At 36.1% G+C, this 17,890-nt stretch overlaps 1 protein-coding gene across 4 annotated transcripts in view; it reads left to right on the top strand.

Annotated features, from left to right (window-relative positions):
- Positions 1–17,890, top strand: part of MATN2 (matrilin 2) — a 69,390-nt gene that overhangs the window by 41,966 nt on the left and 9,534 nt on the right. For 2 of the 4 annotated variants that reach the window (XM_018078148.2, XM_018078174.1), the window contains exons 7-21: positions 1,181–1,303; positions 5,051–5,173; positions 6,817–6,939; positions 7,817–7,939; positions 8,108–8,230; positions 8,587–8,709; positions 8,800–8,922; positions 9,135–9,257; positions 12,215–12,337; positions 12,423–12,545; positions 12,636–12,758; positions 12,922–13,044; positions 13,510–13,632; positions 13,799–13,921; positions 15,606–16,019. In XM_018078148.2, coding sequence (XP_017933637.1) covers positions 1,181–1,303; positions 5,051–5,173; positions 6,817–6,939; positions 7,817–7,939; positions 8,108–8,230; positions 8,587–8,709; positions 8,800–8,922; positions 9,135–9,257; positions 12,215–12,337; positions 12,423–12,545; positions 12,636–12,758; positions 12,922–13,044; positions 13,510–13,632; positions 13,799–13,921; positions 15,606–16,019 — 2,136 coding nt within the window. The remainder of the gene's footprint in view (positions 1–1,180; positions 1,304–5,050; positions 5,174–6,816; positions 6,940–7,816; positions 7,940–8,107; positions 8,231–8,586; positions 8,710–8,799; positions 8,923–9,134; positions 9,258–12,214; positions 12,338–12,422; positions 12,546–12,635; positions 12,759–12,921; positions 13,045–13,509; positions 13,633–13,798; positions 13,922–15,605; positions 16,020–17,890) is intronic. The other 2 variants (XM_018078166.2, XM_018078157.2) reach the window with 2 other exon arrangements.

Raw genomic sequence — 17,890 nt, 5'->3', positions numbered from 1 at the left:
ATTTATGTCCCTTCAGTGTACTCTTGAACAAACTGTATTTTCTAACTATCTTTTTAGTAAAGAGAGATCTGCATGTTATGTATCTGTGTATGTGCATATGCTGTCGGAAAAAGCTTTGGTAAAGGAAATGTTCTATTAATATATGAAGTAATGTTCATAAATTATAAAGTAGTCTTCCTGAGTTTTCTTAGAAAACATTCTGCCTTGTTTTTCCTGAGAATGTGAGTGGTTTATTATTGCTAAGGACTTTCATCACATATAGAGGCTCAATTGCATTTACCTGCCATAAATACAAGGAAAACACAGTTCCTGCCTCAGAAAACCAGTTACCTACGGGAATACTAATTCATTAACTGTTGGTAATAATAAAACCCTCTTAGTTTTCAGGTTGTGTAACGAGGTGTTTGAAAGTGCCTGGATGTTTTTTAAAGTGTAATTTACTTAATTTGTGGCTTGTTTATTTTTGGCAGTGCTGAGGGGTTAAAACCATTTTTCACTGGTATAAATTAATTAACTCTACTGATATAAATGATGGGCAGCCACTGGATCTAAGTGAATGTCAGGTTCTTTAACTTCATCAGTAGTGATAAACACTATGTGGCAAATACCTCAGTGCACAATTGGTTTCCTTTCTAAGGTACTTTGTACACATGGTAGCTGTTTCTAGACTGCTTGTCTTGTCTTCCATGAGCATTTCAAATGGAAGAATTATGAAGCAAGCACTCAGAGCTGTCAAAAACATCAATGCTCCTGATGGCCTGGTTGTCCTGCTTTGATCTAATGAACAGCATGTTTGTGTGTTTGTTACAGATCAAATCTAGCTTGCTCTGGGTGAAATAGAGAGGCAGTTTTGATAAGGCAATGTATAAGGCGTAGTTGCAAAATGTTAAGAAATATTTAAGATTCTAACTTCTCTACTGCATGAAGTACTTGTGTTCTTGAATAATTCTTTGAAGTGTACATGTCAGGGGTACCTCAGTATAGCAGATATTTGGGAAAAAATAACATTTTGTTTTCGTTGTTTAAAACAATATGGTAAAAAGTCAGAATGATGCTTAAGGAAAAAAAAGGCTAAGGAAAAGAAAGTAAAGTAAATAATTTTTTACCTAGTTTATTTCTAATTTTATTTACCTAGTTTATTTCTTATATTCCTCACTGACACAATTTTTTTTCCATTTAGTACCAGACTACTGTGCTCTTCAGGACCATGGTTGTGAACAGGAATGTGTTAATACAGATGATTCCTATTTTTGTCAATGCCAAGAAGGGTTTAGACTTAATCCAGATAAGAAAACATGCAAAAGTGAGTAATCGTTTGGACATAATAAAGTTTATCTGCTTTTATTTCTTAAACCTGCTGTGAATTGTTTCGCTTCTGAAAGGATGGAAGTTTTCTCTGTAATTAAGGTTGAAACAAATGTTTCTTTATAAACTTGAATTTTAACTGAACTAGTCATGCTGGGGTAAATACACATTTTTGCTGTTTTGTAGACTGCTTTGTATATTAGACATTTTCTGAAGAGTTTTATGCAAACCTGAAGATTAATATAGGAACCAAAGTGCCTAAAAAAAAAAAGCTCATTACTTATTTGAAACTTTCAGACCTTGGCTTGTAGTGACACAAACAGCTTTTAAATTAAAAAAAAATCCCCTTGATTTGCCCAGTTGGTTTAGCCAAGGACAGATATATTTCATTAGCTTGGAAACATATTGGATAAGTAACGTATCTCTCAAAATCATCTAAAAGTCACATGCGAACCCCCACAGCTTCCTAAAAAGATTGTAAAAACAGCCTGAGCAATGTCAAGATTCTAAACCAAACACACATACTATTTCCTTTAAAAAGACTTCAGTGTTACAGATTTTCTTGAGTGGGGGCCTGGAATCACAGCAATTTTTTAATGTAATGTATTAAAGTTCAGGGAGAATATATTCAGCAAAATGAAATAGCTTGATCTGGTGACTTGGGTTTGGGGGAGGAAATTGTACTGCTGGTATTTAATGAATAATAAGCTTGCTTGGAGCAATGTAATGATATTTCTAGACACTCATAAAATGTATCTGGATTTGAAACTATTTTCTTTCATTCTTAAAGATGCATTCTTATGAAGCATTTTCGTCTGCACAGTGCAAGGATGTAATTGCAAATTAAAGGCAAATTGTAATTCCCATTTGGGGTATTTTTCCTCAGGGGGCTTTGGCTTTGGCTGTAAATCTGGTGATGCTTCCAGGATTAAGCTCCTATTCCAAATCTTGTTATAACAAGGATCATGTTAGCTGAACTTGTAAAATAAAGCAGCACATTTGCATATATGCCCTCTTCATAAATCAGGGAGAATAGATCAGTGGTGACTAGCACCAGGCATTCCTCCTTCACCATGATATGTGACTTCTGATGAGTACAGGAGATCTGTGGGAGTCAAAGTGAAACCTTACATAGCCAACTATTTGCAATCTGCTCTCAGATCCTCTGCTCACTATCAGCTTTAGCAGGTATCCAAAGCACAGAATCCAGTATTGTTTAAGAAAAGTGGTTTTTTTCTAAGCCACTTTTACTTCAGAAACCCTTATGGCTGGCTTCAATTCTTCACTGTTTTTCTCTTCACAGAAGTAAACTTCTATGCTCTAGATCAGCATGACTGTGAACATGAATGTGTTAACATGGAAGGGTAATTTGTGTCATGTCATCCTGGATACACCCGACAGCACCATGGCAATACGTGCAGCAATGAGTTGTTCTCATGAACTGCAGTGACTAGTTTAGTGCAAGGGCAAGGTGTGAACAGAATGAGAAAATACTTCTGGGTCCCTCTTGAGATATTTCTGAGTCATGCAAACCTATGTTACTGTAAAGTCCACCACGAGCCAGGCCTGGTGACGTAATGCTATAGTGAGATCCTTGATCCAACAGCATCATTTTCTCCAAGCTAGCTAACTGGGAAAGTGTGTTCAACCAATGTGTCTGACACAAAGGCAGTGCTTGCTGTTGAACATCTGTATCATTGTTGTGGGCTGTGTAAGCTGCAGCACACCTGGTACTGCTATATGCTGACACGTGGAGATATGCAGAGACCTACCTCTTCTCTATGTTTACACCTTTGGTGATCTGTTCAGTAAAATGTCCTCTGTTCGTAAGAATGTTGCTAAATGAAGGATCAGTGTTGCCCCCCAAAAACCCAACAGCATTGCCCACATGACATCACCCAGTTTTTAGAAGATAGTTTTATTGCAGAGAGCCATTTTGCATATCATCTAAAATATCAGCAGCATTTTTTCCTGATGTATGTATGACATACTTTTCCAAAGGAATACCCAGTCACTGAAATTTAAAAAAAAAAGTTGATAGGACAGGGAATAATTATTTTTAAATAAACTCTTTGTGATAAAGCCATATATAAGGTAACCTGAATGTCTTGCAAGACCTCAGAACTTTTTAGCAATTATAGTTTTAGACTATCTCAAGTTGAATATCTAAAAATTAATATGTTCCAAGACACTTGTTGTTTTTAAAAACAGTGGGCCTTTCCCGGTCCCTTCCCCTTCTTGTATTTTTTTTTACGCATGTAATAAAGCACATGTGATGACCAAATTTACAGTTATAATGATTTCTAAAACCTGGTAATTACCACCTTTGTGATTACTGCACTCTTTGAAGGAGTGTGTTACAATATTGTGCATGAGAACCCCAGGTATTTAAATGTTAAAAATTCGGTTAGTGTGGGTGTTTGTAAAAGACGGTGCCAAACAGATGCAATTTTTCACAGAGAATATGAGGATTTTATTTTTTTTTTCCACGTTTTTTGTGTACTCTGTGAAGTTACACAAGTCTCTTCATGATGATGTGAACTCTTGGAAAAAGGAGAATGTTCCAGCTGGAACTTGCTTTAGCTGGTAAAAGCTGACACCTCAGCTTCATCTGTTCAAGCCTACATTGTCTCTCTATGTAGGATGGTAAATCTGGACCAACTACTGCAAACTCGTTGCTTAGTTAAACAAACTAATAAACAGAAATATTTAGAATTAAGTGATTTTACATTAAGTGCAGATTTTTTTTTTATGTAAACAAATTGCTACAGACATGCCTGCTCACATCTGTAAATGATTTGTAAATGGAGACATGTGAGACTGTGTTTGAGGGAACTTCACTATTTTTGGTCAAGTTAAGATAAAGTGGTTTGAGCCTATGTAACTAAAAATAGCCATTAACAAACCAGTAATAAAATATTATGAGGAAGTTCAAAGTTTTTTTCCTAAAATCTCCTTTTCTATACTCACAGATTCAGCAAATTACATAGTACATCTGCAAGTGCACGTATCTCACCCTACTGCTTTGCTGTCCACTATATGAGACAATATATTTTTTAAACAAAATTCACACCTCTCTCTCCCTTACCCCACCTTTCAGCTTTCACACAACCAGTTGCATACAAGACTTCAAAGAAATATTCTATTTTATCTTACTTGGAATAGGAAAATCAAAGAAATGGAACTTGTTAAGACACTCTCACGCTCCTAATTTGTATCTGTGCCCCACTAGGCTTTAACTGCTTGAACCTTTTGGCAGGTTAAAGTTTTAAATTGGTGATTTCTCATCCTTTGAAAAAAGAATTTAATGTTTATTAAATAATCTGAAAGACATAATTTCTATTTCAAAAGTTACTAATATTCATACTTGCTGAGAAAATTTTATGGTGAACAAAAGAGTCTTGCTTTTTGAAGAAAGAAAGCATGATTCTGTGAGTAAGACCAGAATGGGCTTCAGGGTTCTCCCTTCACTCCACTTGGTGTTAGTTCAATCACACTGAGATTTTTGGCAAGGGAGATCTGTACTTCACCAAGTCTGTTACCTGCCAGGTGGGGTTGTTGTATTAATTTCACTTATGTGTTGTTAATTAACTCAGATTACTCAAATAGGCGGGAATACTTGCATACGTAAAAAGCTGTACTGATCTTTTTCCCTTGCTCTGCAAAGGCATTGTGTACTACCTACAGTAGTTTATGTATCTAAGATGCCAATGTCTAAGATGTTCAATCATTAACACATCAATAGGAGTGGACCACTGTGCTGAAAGCAATCATGGATGTGAGCAACTGTGCCTAAATACTGATGACTCCTACGTCTGCCAGTGCTCTGAAGGGTTTGTCATCAATGAGGACCTAAAAACCTGCACACGTAAGTCTTGTGAGAATGCCCTTTATCTCAGCTCACCTGCCCTTTTTCTTGCAGTCAGGCAACACAGTTTTAAGATAAGTTAAACTGCATGTCCTCAGTCACAAAAATTATATAGAGAGAAGTGACACGAATCAGCAAAAGCAGTTTGCCTTTGTATTCAACATTATCTTTGCCTCCATACCAGCGCTTTTATCCCCATCCAAAACCTTGCTGGATTTTGCTTCTGTCTGCCACTGCAGCTCTCTAGAAAGCGGCAGACAGTAACACAAAAGAAGAATTAGTGTACCTGTAACAGCCATAGGGTCTACATTGAAACAATTTACCTAGACATTTATGTGTAGAACCACTGAAAATTGTGAAACAGACAAACTATAGAGTTTTATCAACTTGCAAATGGAAAATCCCTTTTCCTTTATAGTAAAAAGAGGTGATTTTTCATTCCTGAGTTAATTTCCTCCAGTTTGTACTTGGAGACCTATCAATGGCAGAGTTCGAGAAGCATTTGGACAACATTTTCAGGCACATGGTGTGACTCTTGGGGCTGTCCTGTGCAGGGCCAGGAGTTGGACTTTGATGGTCCTAGTGGGTCCCTTCCAACTCAAGATATTCTATGATTCTATGAAAATGGTGCTGTGACTTCTGGAATCTCTCTTGTGCAATGAAACTGAGCCCTTTTGAATAGCTCCTCTTCTTGCCAGCGTAACTCTCTCCTCATATATATTTAGGAAAGAGATTTGTCCTATTCCTGAGTTCTAAATGAGTTGTTGAAACCTCCTGAACGTTTTTAGGCTACCATGAAGAGAGTTTTGGCACTTTGCAATTTCCCGAATGAGCAGTTGAATGGAAGAGATTAGCATTTAATATATACCACTCCTAGTGGGAAAACAGGGGACCTTCTAGTGTCATATACACCGACATTAGTATCTTGAGAGAGCTGTGGGAACAACTGAATGGTAAACAAATCTATAGTCTGACAACTAATTACAAAAAAAAAATGAGTGTGTGTAGCCAATAGATAGTATCAAGTGCTGCCTGCAAAGTCCCAGGAGCCCTATGTCTTTATATTACAGAGAAGAAACACTTGGGAAATCTGAGATGTAAAGTGGACCATATTTGACAGTACTTGTTGTTTGCAATTCTTTGCAAAAGCTTGAATAGTCCAAACCAAATCCCACTGATGTCTGAGAGGTTTTCTGCTTGCTGCCACAGGACCTGGGTCAGGTCCACAAGTGAGTTCTGGGGTCTGCCACCTTCACATCAGGCCATTTAGAGACTATTTAAAGAACGCTAACAAGATAGCTTTTATGTCTTTGCAAGTGTCTTGTATAAAATCATTGCCAAAGTGTTTTGTTTTGTTTTAATTCGCTTTCTAATTACTGAGACATGGACTCTGTTTAGCTATTTTAAGCATAGAAAAGTATAATTTCTCAACTCTGCTTAAAGCAAACAATGAAAAGTACATCACTAGGCCCTCTCACAGTTTATTGAAGCTATGTATATATTACAGATGAGAAACCGAATTATTGTTTAAGCAGATCAATGCATTTATATTTACTTGCTTATATGAAATGCAAATACTAGAGATGAAAAATAATTAATTCATTATTGGTTAAATTTTTTAATAATTTCAATTGCTCCTACAGGAGTTGACTATTGTGCTCTGAGTGATCATGGCTGTGAACATTTGTGTGTAAATGGTGACAGATCTTATACTTGTCAGTGTTTTGAAGGATACAGGCTTCGTAACGATGGGAAAACGTGTAAACGTAAGTTATTATTCAGCAACTCAGTTTAATATTACACACAGAAGAAATCTGTAAGGTGGGTTTGATTGCCTAAACATTGCAGTCCAATGTGATTTTTATATGTTCAAGGATTTCAAGAGGTCCTAATTTCACTTTTGGTGTCATATCATCTTTGTCTATATCTTGGAAATGCTAAGGCATCTGAAGTGGTACTGAATGTATAATTTTAGGCACCTGAATCATACCCCAAGTGTCTGTGCCATTTTAAAAAGTAGTCCTGAAATAGGACAGTTGTGGATTTTATTTTGAGATACTAATTGTATTTAAATTTTGAACATCTGCTTGCTCAATTATAGCTGAGGATTTTCCAGAACTTCACAGCAGGATCATAAATTCATCTTTCTCACTACCTAAAATGCCATATACACCAAACTTTTGTCATCCTGCTTTACAGAAAAAATTACAAACACCTTCCAAGCTTAAGCACAAAGAAAACAAAGACTAACTGTTTCAGCATTGCTGAAGATAAAAAGATGATGATAGAAAAATCAGTTTCTCACCAGAAAGTTTACTTACAATGTGGATATGGGATTTATGCTCCTTTGGAAATTGCAGTGTCTCACTAATCTGCAGACTAGGGATATGTGAAATTTCACAAACTCTAGAATTGGAACAATGCACTTTTCCTTAATAGTAAGTTTGTAAAATTAGCAGGACAAAGATGTATTTTTTGTTACAACAAAAAAAGACAACACGTGCTACAAATGATTTCAAGAATTGAGTTTGGTGTACTAGAAAGGATAAGAACATTCAGTAGATCACAATTGTAAGACTTTGAACAAACACAATTTGTCTGCCTTTGACAAACACAATTTTTTATATATTAAATTATTCCCAGGTAAAAATGTCTGCAAATCAGTCAACCATGGCTGTGAGCATATTTGTGTTAGTGCTGACAATTCCTACATCTGCAAGTGTCGTGAGGGATTTGTGTTGAGAGAAGATGGCAAGACGTGCAGAAGTGAGTGACCGATATCTACTGAACATTTTTGCGTGTGCATCAGGCAAGGAAAGAAAGGGGGTTTTCACTTCTTACTGGAAAGAAAAAAAAACAAAACTTACTTTTTGATATCTACATTTCTTTAACATATTTTTGTTTGAAACCTACATTTATATCAATCATTCCCAGGACGGGACATCTGCAAATCAGTCAGCCATGGCTGTGAGCATATTTGTGTCAGTGAAGATGACTCGTATGTTTGCAAGTGTCATGAAGGTTTTCTGCTGAGAGAAGATGGGAAAACATGCAGAAGTAAGTATTCTGATAATTACTCATAGACTTTGATCTACCGTATGTAGATCTGCAGAAGGCTTTGAACAAACACAGCAACAGGTTACTGTTAGAATATAGGAGTAGTATTGTTATACCTGCCAGAAGCTTGAAGAGACTCTGTGGATAAAAACAATGTATTTTAATAGCTGAACTGATAGACTAGAAACAGAAAATACTCAAAATTTTTCAGGTATCAAGAGTTAAAAGTGTTTGCTGCCTAAATTTTTGTCCGTTTGTTCCAGTGATCTCAGTAGACCTAGTAAGAGCTGTTACTTCTCCCTGAATGATATATTGGCTATGGATGTGCTCTAACCTAATATCATCAATGTTCTCAGATAAAGACATCTGCAGTTCCGTTCACCATGGCTGTGAACACGTCTGTGTTAATGCTGATGAGTCGTACATCTGCCAGTGTTATGAGGGATTTGCACTAAGGGAAGATGGAAAAACATGTAGAAGTAAGTATCCTTACCTTTAAAGAAGATTTCCTTTATAATCTGTGCATTTGTAGACATGTTTTAAATATGGCAACCTTATTTTTTTGACAGATAAAGATGTTTGCAATTCTGTTGACCATGGCTGTGAGCATATTTGCGTGAATACTGATAGTTCATACATCTGCCAGTGCTATGAGGGTTTTATATTGAGGGATGATAAGAAAACATGTAAAAGTAAGTCATTTTATGTTACAATGTTTTTTTATATTCAGAGGTCTACTGAAGAAACATATTATTTAGAGGCAGGTCTTCTTATAGGAGATTTTGCCTAACAAAGAGGAGAATAACCTCTTTATTTGCTAGGAGATTATTACTGTTAGTCTTTAAAGTTTTGAAAATGTTCCTATTTGTGAAACTGTAGTAAATAAAATCTAAATTATTCCTAGATAAGGACATCTGCAAATCAATCAGCCATGGCTGTGAACATCTTTGTGTTAACAATGACGATTCATACACTTGCCAATGCCATGATGGATTTGTACTAAGGCAAGATGGGAAAACATGCCGAAGTAAGTAGTTTATGAATAAAACAAGAAATTTCATTTTCCTTTTATTGTGATATTATTCACTGATTCATAGTGACCAGAATGGAATATTTTTCTCTATTTTTCATCAGACTTCTATGAAGTAAGTATTGTTTAAACAAAAGATACATTTCAGAAAATTGGCCAATTTTAAGATTTGAATGTAGTTTTAGAAATGTGAGCTTTGTTTCCAGATTAAGTATGTTGACTTTTAATCTTGAGCATAGGATGTTGCTGCACTTTAATGGGTTGAAGTTCTAATTGCCACTGGGTTGCTCTGAGTATATTCATGCGGATCATGACTTAACCCATTCCTTATGTTAACCTCTTAGAATATTCTTTTGTAAATGATAAGCAAACGAAACTCCTTCAGACTTTTTATATGTTTTCTAGTCTTTTTATAACTCTTTTCTTGCTCCCTTAAAGCCTCTGCTATTTATCAACATCCTTGTAGGGGCACCCCGGTGAAACAAGTTCTTCTAATAGGAGACAGAGCAGGGGCCAGGGTAGAGGAACAATAACCCACCTAATTCCTGTTTGAATCTACCTATCTTTTTTTATCTTTTATCTTTTTTTAATCTATCTTTTTTTATGACAAAAGATAATGTTACTCTCTGAACAAAATATTCTGCTAATATTTGTTTTCAGTTAGTTATCTACCAAGATCATAAGTTGTTTTAAGATTCTCAGTTATACAGGTGTCCCACGCCTTTGTTTCTAAATGCATAAGCTTAGTTCTGGCTATTTTAAAATATATATGTTTTTCTGTTATCCAGATTCCAAAAAGAATCATGTCTTCTAATATCAGCAGCTGCTCTATTTTTTTTTTTTTGCCATTCTCTCAAAACTGGAGTAACTACAAAATTCGTCAGTGATTATTTTGTAATTTCTTCTGGGCTTTCCATAAAAGTGTTAAGTAGAAACGAAGTAGGGCAAATTCTTAGAAAAAAAGCCACTTGATGGTCTTCCAATTACAATTGATTCTGAAGGCCTTTCTAAGGCAGCATTAGTCCAAATAATGTTGATTCTATAGTCTGTTTCCTTAATCAAAATAAATGCCAAGACTTCTGCCTTTCTGACTGCTTCATTGTATGAACAGCATGAGCTTTATGAAACAGCTTCATCGTCAATTAAGAAAGATATTTATTTAGTTTTCCAGGATCTGTTTTTCCATAACACCAAGTTGATTGATATTAATGCCCTTTCTTTGGTTTTACTCTGAATCAAGTTCCACATTATCTATTCCATTATTTTAATGAAGATCAATGTCAAGCTGACAGGCTTACAATGAACTACTCATCCTTTTAAATACTGGAACGATAGTATTTTTTTCAGTGTGCATCCAAGGTGTTCTTCAGGCAGCTCTTTTACACCTATTTGCTGCAAATTATCTGTAGTTACTGGTTCAAAAATGTGTGTGTGTGTTCACTATGTGCTGTGTGACCTAAATCTGAGCTGATGGAACTCTTCACTCCAACAATACCATCAGTAGTCTATTTCATATGTTCAGATCTGAATACATAAAATTTTTAACATTTCTGCGTTGATTGGCAATTCTACCATTTCTGTCTATTAATTAAAAATACATTGTTAGAATGCTTTTTGTTCCTAATAATATTTAAATAACATACTCGTACTACCCTTTATTTGGTTGGCCATGCACCCCCTTGTCCTTTTTATTTCAGTGTTTACAAATTCCTAATATTTTCACGTTCAGTAAATACTGTGAATGTTCTTTCCTCCAGTCATTATTCAAATCTTACAGCTGTCTTCATCTTCAATTTCTAAATTTTTTAACTACTCTGGCATTCTTTTCCAATTGTGAGACTATATTTTTGGGGAATGTCTAGTAAAATCATTGCAATCATTGACTTTTTTTACTACTATTATTATTATTTCCCACCCACCCCCTGCCCCCTCAGATCCCAAAATAGTCTGGCTCATATTTGCTTTCAGCTGTGTAAAATTCATCCTTTTGAAGTAATAGCCATATCTGTTGCTGGTTTGTTTTTGTTTCTGTTTATAAACAAGAAATGGGTCTAAGTTGCACACAGCTATGTATAAGCAGATGCTAATTTTTATTTATATTATAATTTCTTTTTTATTTGCTATGATGGAATCTAGTTTAGATTGCCATGTCTTAAATGTAATTTGTGTTGAGTTAGAAGGTTGTCTTATGTAGTAGTTTTTGGAACATAAGGTTTTCTTCACTATGTATTAAACCTGAAGAGTCAATTTGAACTTGACTGTCAGTATTGTTCCACTTTTTATGTAAAGGTAGTTCTCCATTAGAAACTGAGAATATTTTCTTCTGTGTCGCAGTGAAAAAGAAACAGAGAATGCTGATAGATGGCTCCACTTTCTTCTATACTTTACCCCCATCTATCCTTCTTGAAGAGGTTTTAACCCACTGGTTTAACACTGAAGTCATATGAGTCCTCCTATCAATTCTCAGCAATACCAGTTAGATTTTATTTATTGTCTCAAATAAGTAATTCCTATTCTTTATGGTGTTTTTTTATGCAGACTCTTGGCACTGATGTAAGGATGTTAAAGAATTATTGTTAAATCATGTCCTGTGGTGTTTTTCCTAATTTCGTTATCCCAATATGAATTTGTGCTAAATGACTGTACTAAATTATTCCCTCCTTTCACTCTTACTGCTCTTAATGTAAAGTCCTCCTCCTTAATCTAGTCAGATTAATCCTAAAATGATTTACTGTTAGTTGAAGGCCATCCAAACCATGCAGTTCTTTTTGCTCAGATGGTAAAGAACTCACGCTTGATGTAAGCTAAGCTATCCGTCATTTAACTAACCAGAGATTTGCTTTCAGTTTGGAGACTTGCTTCCATTTGCTCAAGGGATTACCTCCACAGTATTTGTATTTATAAAAAAAAGTTTAACTAGCAAACCACATTAAATATTATCTAACTATTCCCAGGCAAGGATATTTGCAAATCAGTCAACCACGGCTGTGAACATGAGTGTGTTAATGCTGGTGATTCGTTCGTTTGTAAGTGTCAGGAGGGATTCCTGCTAAGAGAAGATGGAAAAACTTGCGAAAGTAAGTAGTCTGATACTTACCAGCATCTGTAGCTCATGCTTGTGTAGAAATGCATTAAGCAGCAAAAGCTGTCATCTGCTTTCAGATAAAGATCTTTGCAAATCAGTCAACCATGGATGTGAACATGATTGTGTTAGTTCTGGTGATTCGTATATCTGCAAATGCCACGATGGGTTCCTACTCAGACATGATGGGAAAACCTGCAGAAGTAAGTAGCATGAGAATGTAGTTTGATGAATTACACATATAATCAAGGCCTCTGCTGATGTATGCTGACTACCAGCTCTCCTGTTTGCAGACAGGGATGTTTGCAGCTCGGTTGACCATGGCTGTGAACAAGTTTGTGTGAATACTGAAGATTCCTACATCTGCCAGTGTCGTGAAAAATTCATACTGAAGGAGGATGGAAAGACATGTAGATGTGAGTAGGCTGAGCATAAAAGTATGTTTTTATTTGAGGCTTTCAAGTGTTGTGGCTCTGAGTGTTTGCACACATGTATGTTTGTGATTTCCAACTATTTGGGCTGGTTAAAAAACCCAGCCTTAATGAGCCTCACCTCACAAACCCCATCCACTCTTCTCAGATAAAGATGTTTGCAACTCAGTTGACCACGGCTGTGAACAAATTTGTGTTAATACTGATGATTCCTATGTCTGCAAGTGTCATGATGAATTCATACTGAGGGAAGATGGAAAAACCTGCAGGAGTAAGTTATTTAATCTGTGGTTTGTACTTTTTGATCTGTTACTGAAACACACTATGCAACAGTAGTGTCTTATTTGTGTCTTTTATACAGAATCAACTTCATGGAAGTGAGCTTCTTCATAGAAAATTATTGCCATAATTATTATTTTGTGAAAGTTATTTACTTAGCTAACTGTGCTAAATACAGTTTTCATTATTCCAAGCTAAAAATGTCTGCAAAACAGTCAACCATGGTTGTGAACATGTCTGTGTTCCAACTGACGATTCATACATGTGTCAGTGTCACAAGGGATTTATATTGAGGCAAGACAGAAAAACGTGCAGGAGTGAGTAGCTGAAACTTTTATGGGGAATCTGTTTTCCAGTCATAAAAGAAATAACAGACTTAATTTCACTCAAAGCTTGTTCATGCCAGTTTTGCATTTAAAAAGTGGTCTAATAAGGAAATTCTCTTAACAATTCTCAGGTAAAGATGTGTGTCAATCCATTGACCATGGCTGTGAACATGTGTGCATTAATAATAACAATTCATACAGCTGTCAGTGCCATGAGGGTTTTGTCCTGCGACAAGATGGGAAAACATGTCGAGGTAAGTGACTAATCGTGTCTGTCAATCACTCTCCCCTGGCATTGCTACGGAAACAAACTAAGATGTTATATTCCTTTGTCATATGTTCTTCAAATATTATGTATGGTGTCTCTGAATTTATAAATGTGTTAAATGGAATACAGATAAATATTTCAATTTTTCCTAGATAAAGATGTCTGCAAATCAGTTGACCATGGTTGTGAACATACCTGTGTTAATAATGATGATTCATATATCTGCAAATGCCAGGAGGGATATGTACTAAAAGACGATCAGAAAACATGCAGAAGTAAGTACATTTTATTTAGAAAGCATTTTTTTATTTGATTTCTAAAATTAACTGACCTCACTTCAAAAAAATCATAGAATCATAGAATGGCCTGAGTTGGAAGGAACCTTTAAGATCACATAGTTCCAACCCCCCTGCCATGGACAGGGACACCTTCCACTAGACCAGGCTCCTCCAAGCCCCATCCAGCCTGGCCTTGTACGCTGCCACAACTCACTTCAAACATGAAATAATATTTGAAAGCCCAAAGCATATATGTGTGGTGGGAAGTGTTGCAAACAATTAACTTGATGCTCTCATAAGCAAAACGCTATCACATTGGAACAGTTGTTTTGGTATAGCATCAAGTACAATTATAATTATTTCAAAACATCAGCAAAAAAAGCCAAAATAGAATCTTATTAACAAGGAATGTGAACTTTAATCAGATTCATATAGTGTATCTTTTATCTTTATATACTGTATTTTAAAATACCATTAATTCTATTTGCTTGTCTTCCAACATGATATGCATTTATCTCATCTCTTAATACTTGGAGGAGAAATTCTTTTAGTGGAATACAGTAAAAAATATTTATTCTGCTAAAAATGGATGCCTTAGTCGAGGAGACTACGATTACCAAAATAATGGTATCCTGTCCATGGCTGTTCTTGCTCCTAACTAAAACCATGCACCATGAACTGCTGATCTATCTTGACTTACACAATGATATTGAGGTGGTTCTGATATTCATATAAGTTGCATTTGCATCACCTTAGTATGTGTAAGGCATCTTTTTCTCAGATGACTGCAGAAATGAATGCTTGGGCAGTTTTAAAATAGATATTTTCTAGAAAGTAAAGTCCAAGCTTTAAAGCTGAAAATTCCTTATTCCTTCATTGACTTGGTAACAGACATCTCCAGTAATTTTGGCTGTCAGAGTAATTTCTGCTGCACAATACTCTTTTGTATGGTGCTTTCAGCATTCTTCCTATACAAAGCTCTGAAATGAGTCGAGGTCAAAGTTTATTTCATCCAGACCAAGAAGCAAATCTTACATTCCTTAGTATGGAAAATTCTACTTGGAAGCTCCATTGATCAAATAGGAGCTAAGCATCTCTGCAGCTAGCCCTTGCACAAAGCGCAGTAGTCTATGCCTGCTGAAACTACTTTGATTTTTGCATGTGCGCTTGCCAAAAAGTACAAGAACTCCAAATTTGTCAGTCTTCTGACAAACTCCCAGCTTTAATGGATAAACCGAAAAGGTTAATTGCAACAATACATTAGCCTTCTAATTACAAGACTGTTAGGCAGTTACAGGCAAAAAACCCCTTATCTAACCAATTCCCTCACCTATAGTTTTTTAACTATTTTTTAACTTCTGCAGTACAAATTCAACTTCAGTAATTCTCTTCCACGTCTCTCAGTGCTGCTCATCTACACAAATGCAAAGTTAGCATATGGCTTATCCCTGGAAGAAAATTGTGGCAACTCTGTCTCTATATCCTAGTTATGTTCTTCAGTTCTCTCCACTTAATAGTCATTCTTAAAACACATCTTCAGACATACTGGCAAAATTGGACAAGCCAGAACAGGGTACTTTAGATGATCTCTTGAGTTCATGCAGTCCCTGGGTATCTAGATCCCTTTCCCAGCTTTGTGGATTTTTTTCGTGGTCTGAACACTCTCCTGCTCATTTCACAGGATGCACTGAAGGCCCAATTGACCTGATGTTTGTGATTGATGGATCAAAAAGTCTCGGAGAGGATAATTTTGAAATTGTAAAACAATTTGTCTCAGGAATTTTGGATACACTTGAGATTTCACCCAAGGCTGCTCGAGTTGGTCTGCTTCAGTATTCCACGGAGGTTCGCACAGAGTTTACATTAAGGCAGTTCAGCTCAGCCAAGGACATGAAGAAAGCTGTGTCACAAATGAAGTACATGGGGCGAGGGTCCATGACAGGACTGGCACTGAGGCAAATGTCTGAGAGAAGCTTCACAGAAGCAGAAGGAGCAAGACCACTTTCAGCCAATGTCCCTCGAATCTCCATTGTGTTTACGGATGGACGAGCCCAAGATGAAGTCTCTGAGTGGGCTACTAGAGCAAAGCAAAATGGTAAGTGGAAATGTTTTTGATATTTAATTCTTAAAGGCAAATACTGTTAGAAATAAGATGTAGTAATGGTTTGGGTGTGCTACAGTATGTGCTAATCAAGAGAGCATCTGCCATAGGAGTGTAGCTGGTACAGTGACCATTGAATCTTTGGTGTTCTCAAGAGCCTTTGCTGCCAGGCATGTGTGTAATCCCTGGAGCGGGACCCACAGTAAGTGTCTCACCACTGGGGTTCTGCACCATGCCCAGGCAGTGCCATGCAGTGCCCTGAACATACCCACTGAGGGTGGACATTTGATACACTGGGAACACTGAGAACTTCATAAAAAATTCTAAGAAAACAATAAAAAAAACCCCAAGCCCCAAGCTGTCTTCAAAATACAGAAATCTATCTTCATGAGAAATACTATGGTAATAATTGGCTATGTTATATTTTTGTTTGCAGAATATATTCTATATTTTGAACCAATTTTGTAATGCTGATGGTGTTCTGGAAGAAAGATGGGTTCTCTTTTCAAAAGGATATAGCTGTCCTGCTGTCTATCTTTTTGTTTCTACATACCTTGTCAGGTGATATGCTGAAATGTGACTGAAAACCAGTGATTTTTAATTTCTAATATGACTGTGGAGAAATTCATCCTCTAGGACACCTGTACTACAAATCAGAAACTTTTAATCTGTTTAGCAGAGTCAACTGAAAATTTTCAAAAGTTTTCAAGAAAGTAAACAATCCCTTTCTTCTTTGCAAAACTTTTTTTTTTTTAATGTGAAACTGCTTTAAAAACCATGGCTGATGGCCTACAGCTCAGAGAAAATAGACAGACTTTAAAAGATTCTGCACATCTTTTTTTCGGTTCTTGTTTTACTGACACAATACATCACTCAGAATTTGATATATGATTAGTGTAGCATTGATCAGGACTGATACCTCTCTGCAAGGAGAAAATGCCCAAGGATATGAGAAGAGTATGTGCTAACAAGTATGCCATTACAATGGGTAAATAAACAAAGTGCATCTTAAAATAGTTTTTTCAAAAAACAATATTTATAGGCTAACTGGTGAGATGTGTGACACTACATGGATGATTTAAAGAAGAAGGAAAGAAGTACAAGCTGACCTTCTTACTTGCTCAATGAAATGTCAGCTCTGGGCTGCTTACACTGATACTGTAATGCTACAAGCCAAACTCATCCCCTGGGTAATTGCAGCATATGCAATGTAGTAATGCTGAATATGAACCTGACCTTGAATACTTTATCACTGATACCTCCAAGTCTTTAAAAAAACCCCAAATCTCAGCATGACTGCTGCATTCATCGAATTGGATCCGTTTCTGGTGAACATTTGACTTTCCTGGCTAAAGTGCAATGGTAGGCAGATTCATGAAGAAAAGCAAGGAGATGCTTGTATTAAATGTTAAAAGCTTGGAAAATCATATTGTGTTATGTTATCAGGCCCATGATTCTTCAGCAAAAAGGTTAAAGTTGCAATTCCGTGAGTGTGCAGCAGTTATTACCCCATGATAATAAAGATATCAAATCTCCTCATCCCAAGTTTTATCTGAAACCAACCAGCTGAAAAGGCAGCTTCTGCTCTTGAATCATATAAAAGAGCTATGAAGCTCATAGCAGTACTGTGAATCACAAATCAGTAGTGGTGGTTCACACTTCCTAAGCTAGAACTGATGTAAAGGAAAATGTTGTATCAAATCATATATTCATGAGAATAGAAAAATAACTGCTGAAAAAAAGGATATTGAAGATCACTATATCTTGTACACATTGCTTGTTTAAAATCTGTATGAGTCCACTTCCTCTGTCTCTGCTTTCAGAGTTAAGAAAACTACAAATCTTCATTTACTTTCTCCATAGCA

This window comes from Manacus vitellinus, unplaced genomic scaffold (genome assembly GCF_001715985.3).
Source record: "Manacus vitellinus isolate BGI_N305 unplaced genomic scaffold, ASM171598v3 scaffold_1_pilon, whole genome shotgun sequence".
In the NCBI taxonomy this organism is placed as follows: Eukaryota; Metazoa; Chordata; class Aves; order Passeriformes; family Pipridae; genus Manacus; species Manacus vitellinus.
The sequence above is the reverse complement of the archived record's forward strand: the minus strand, read 5'-3'. Positions and strand labels throughout refer to the sequence as shown.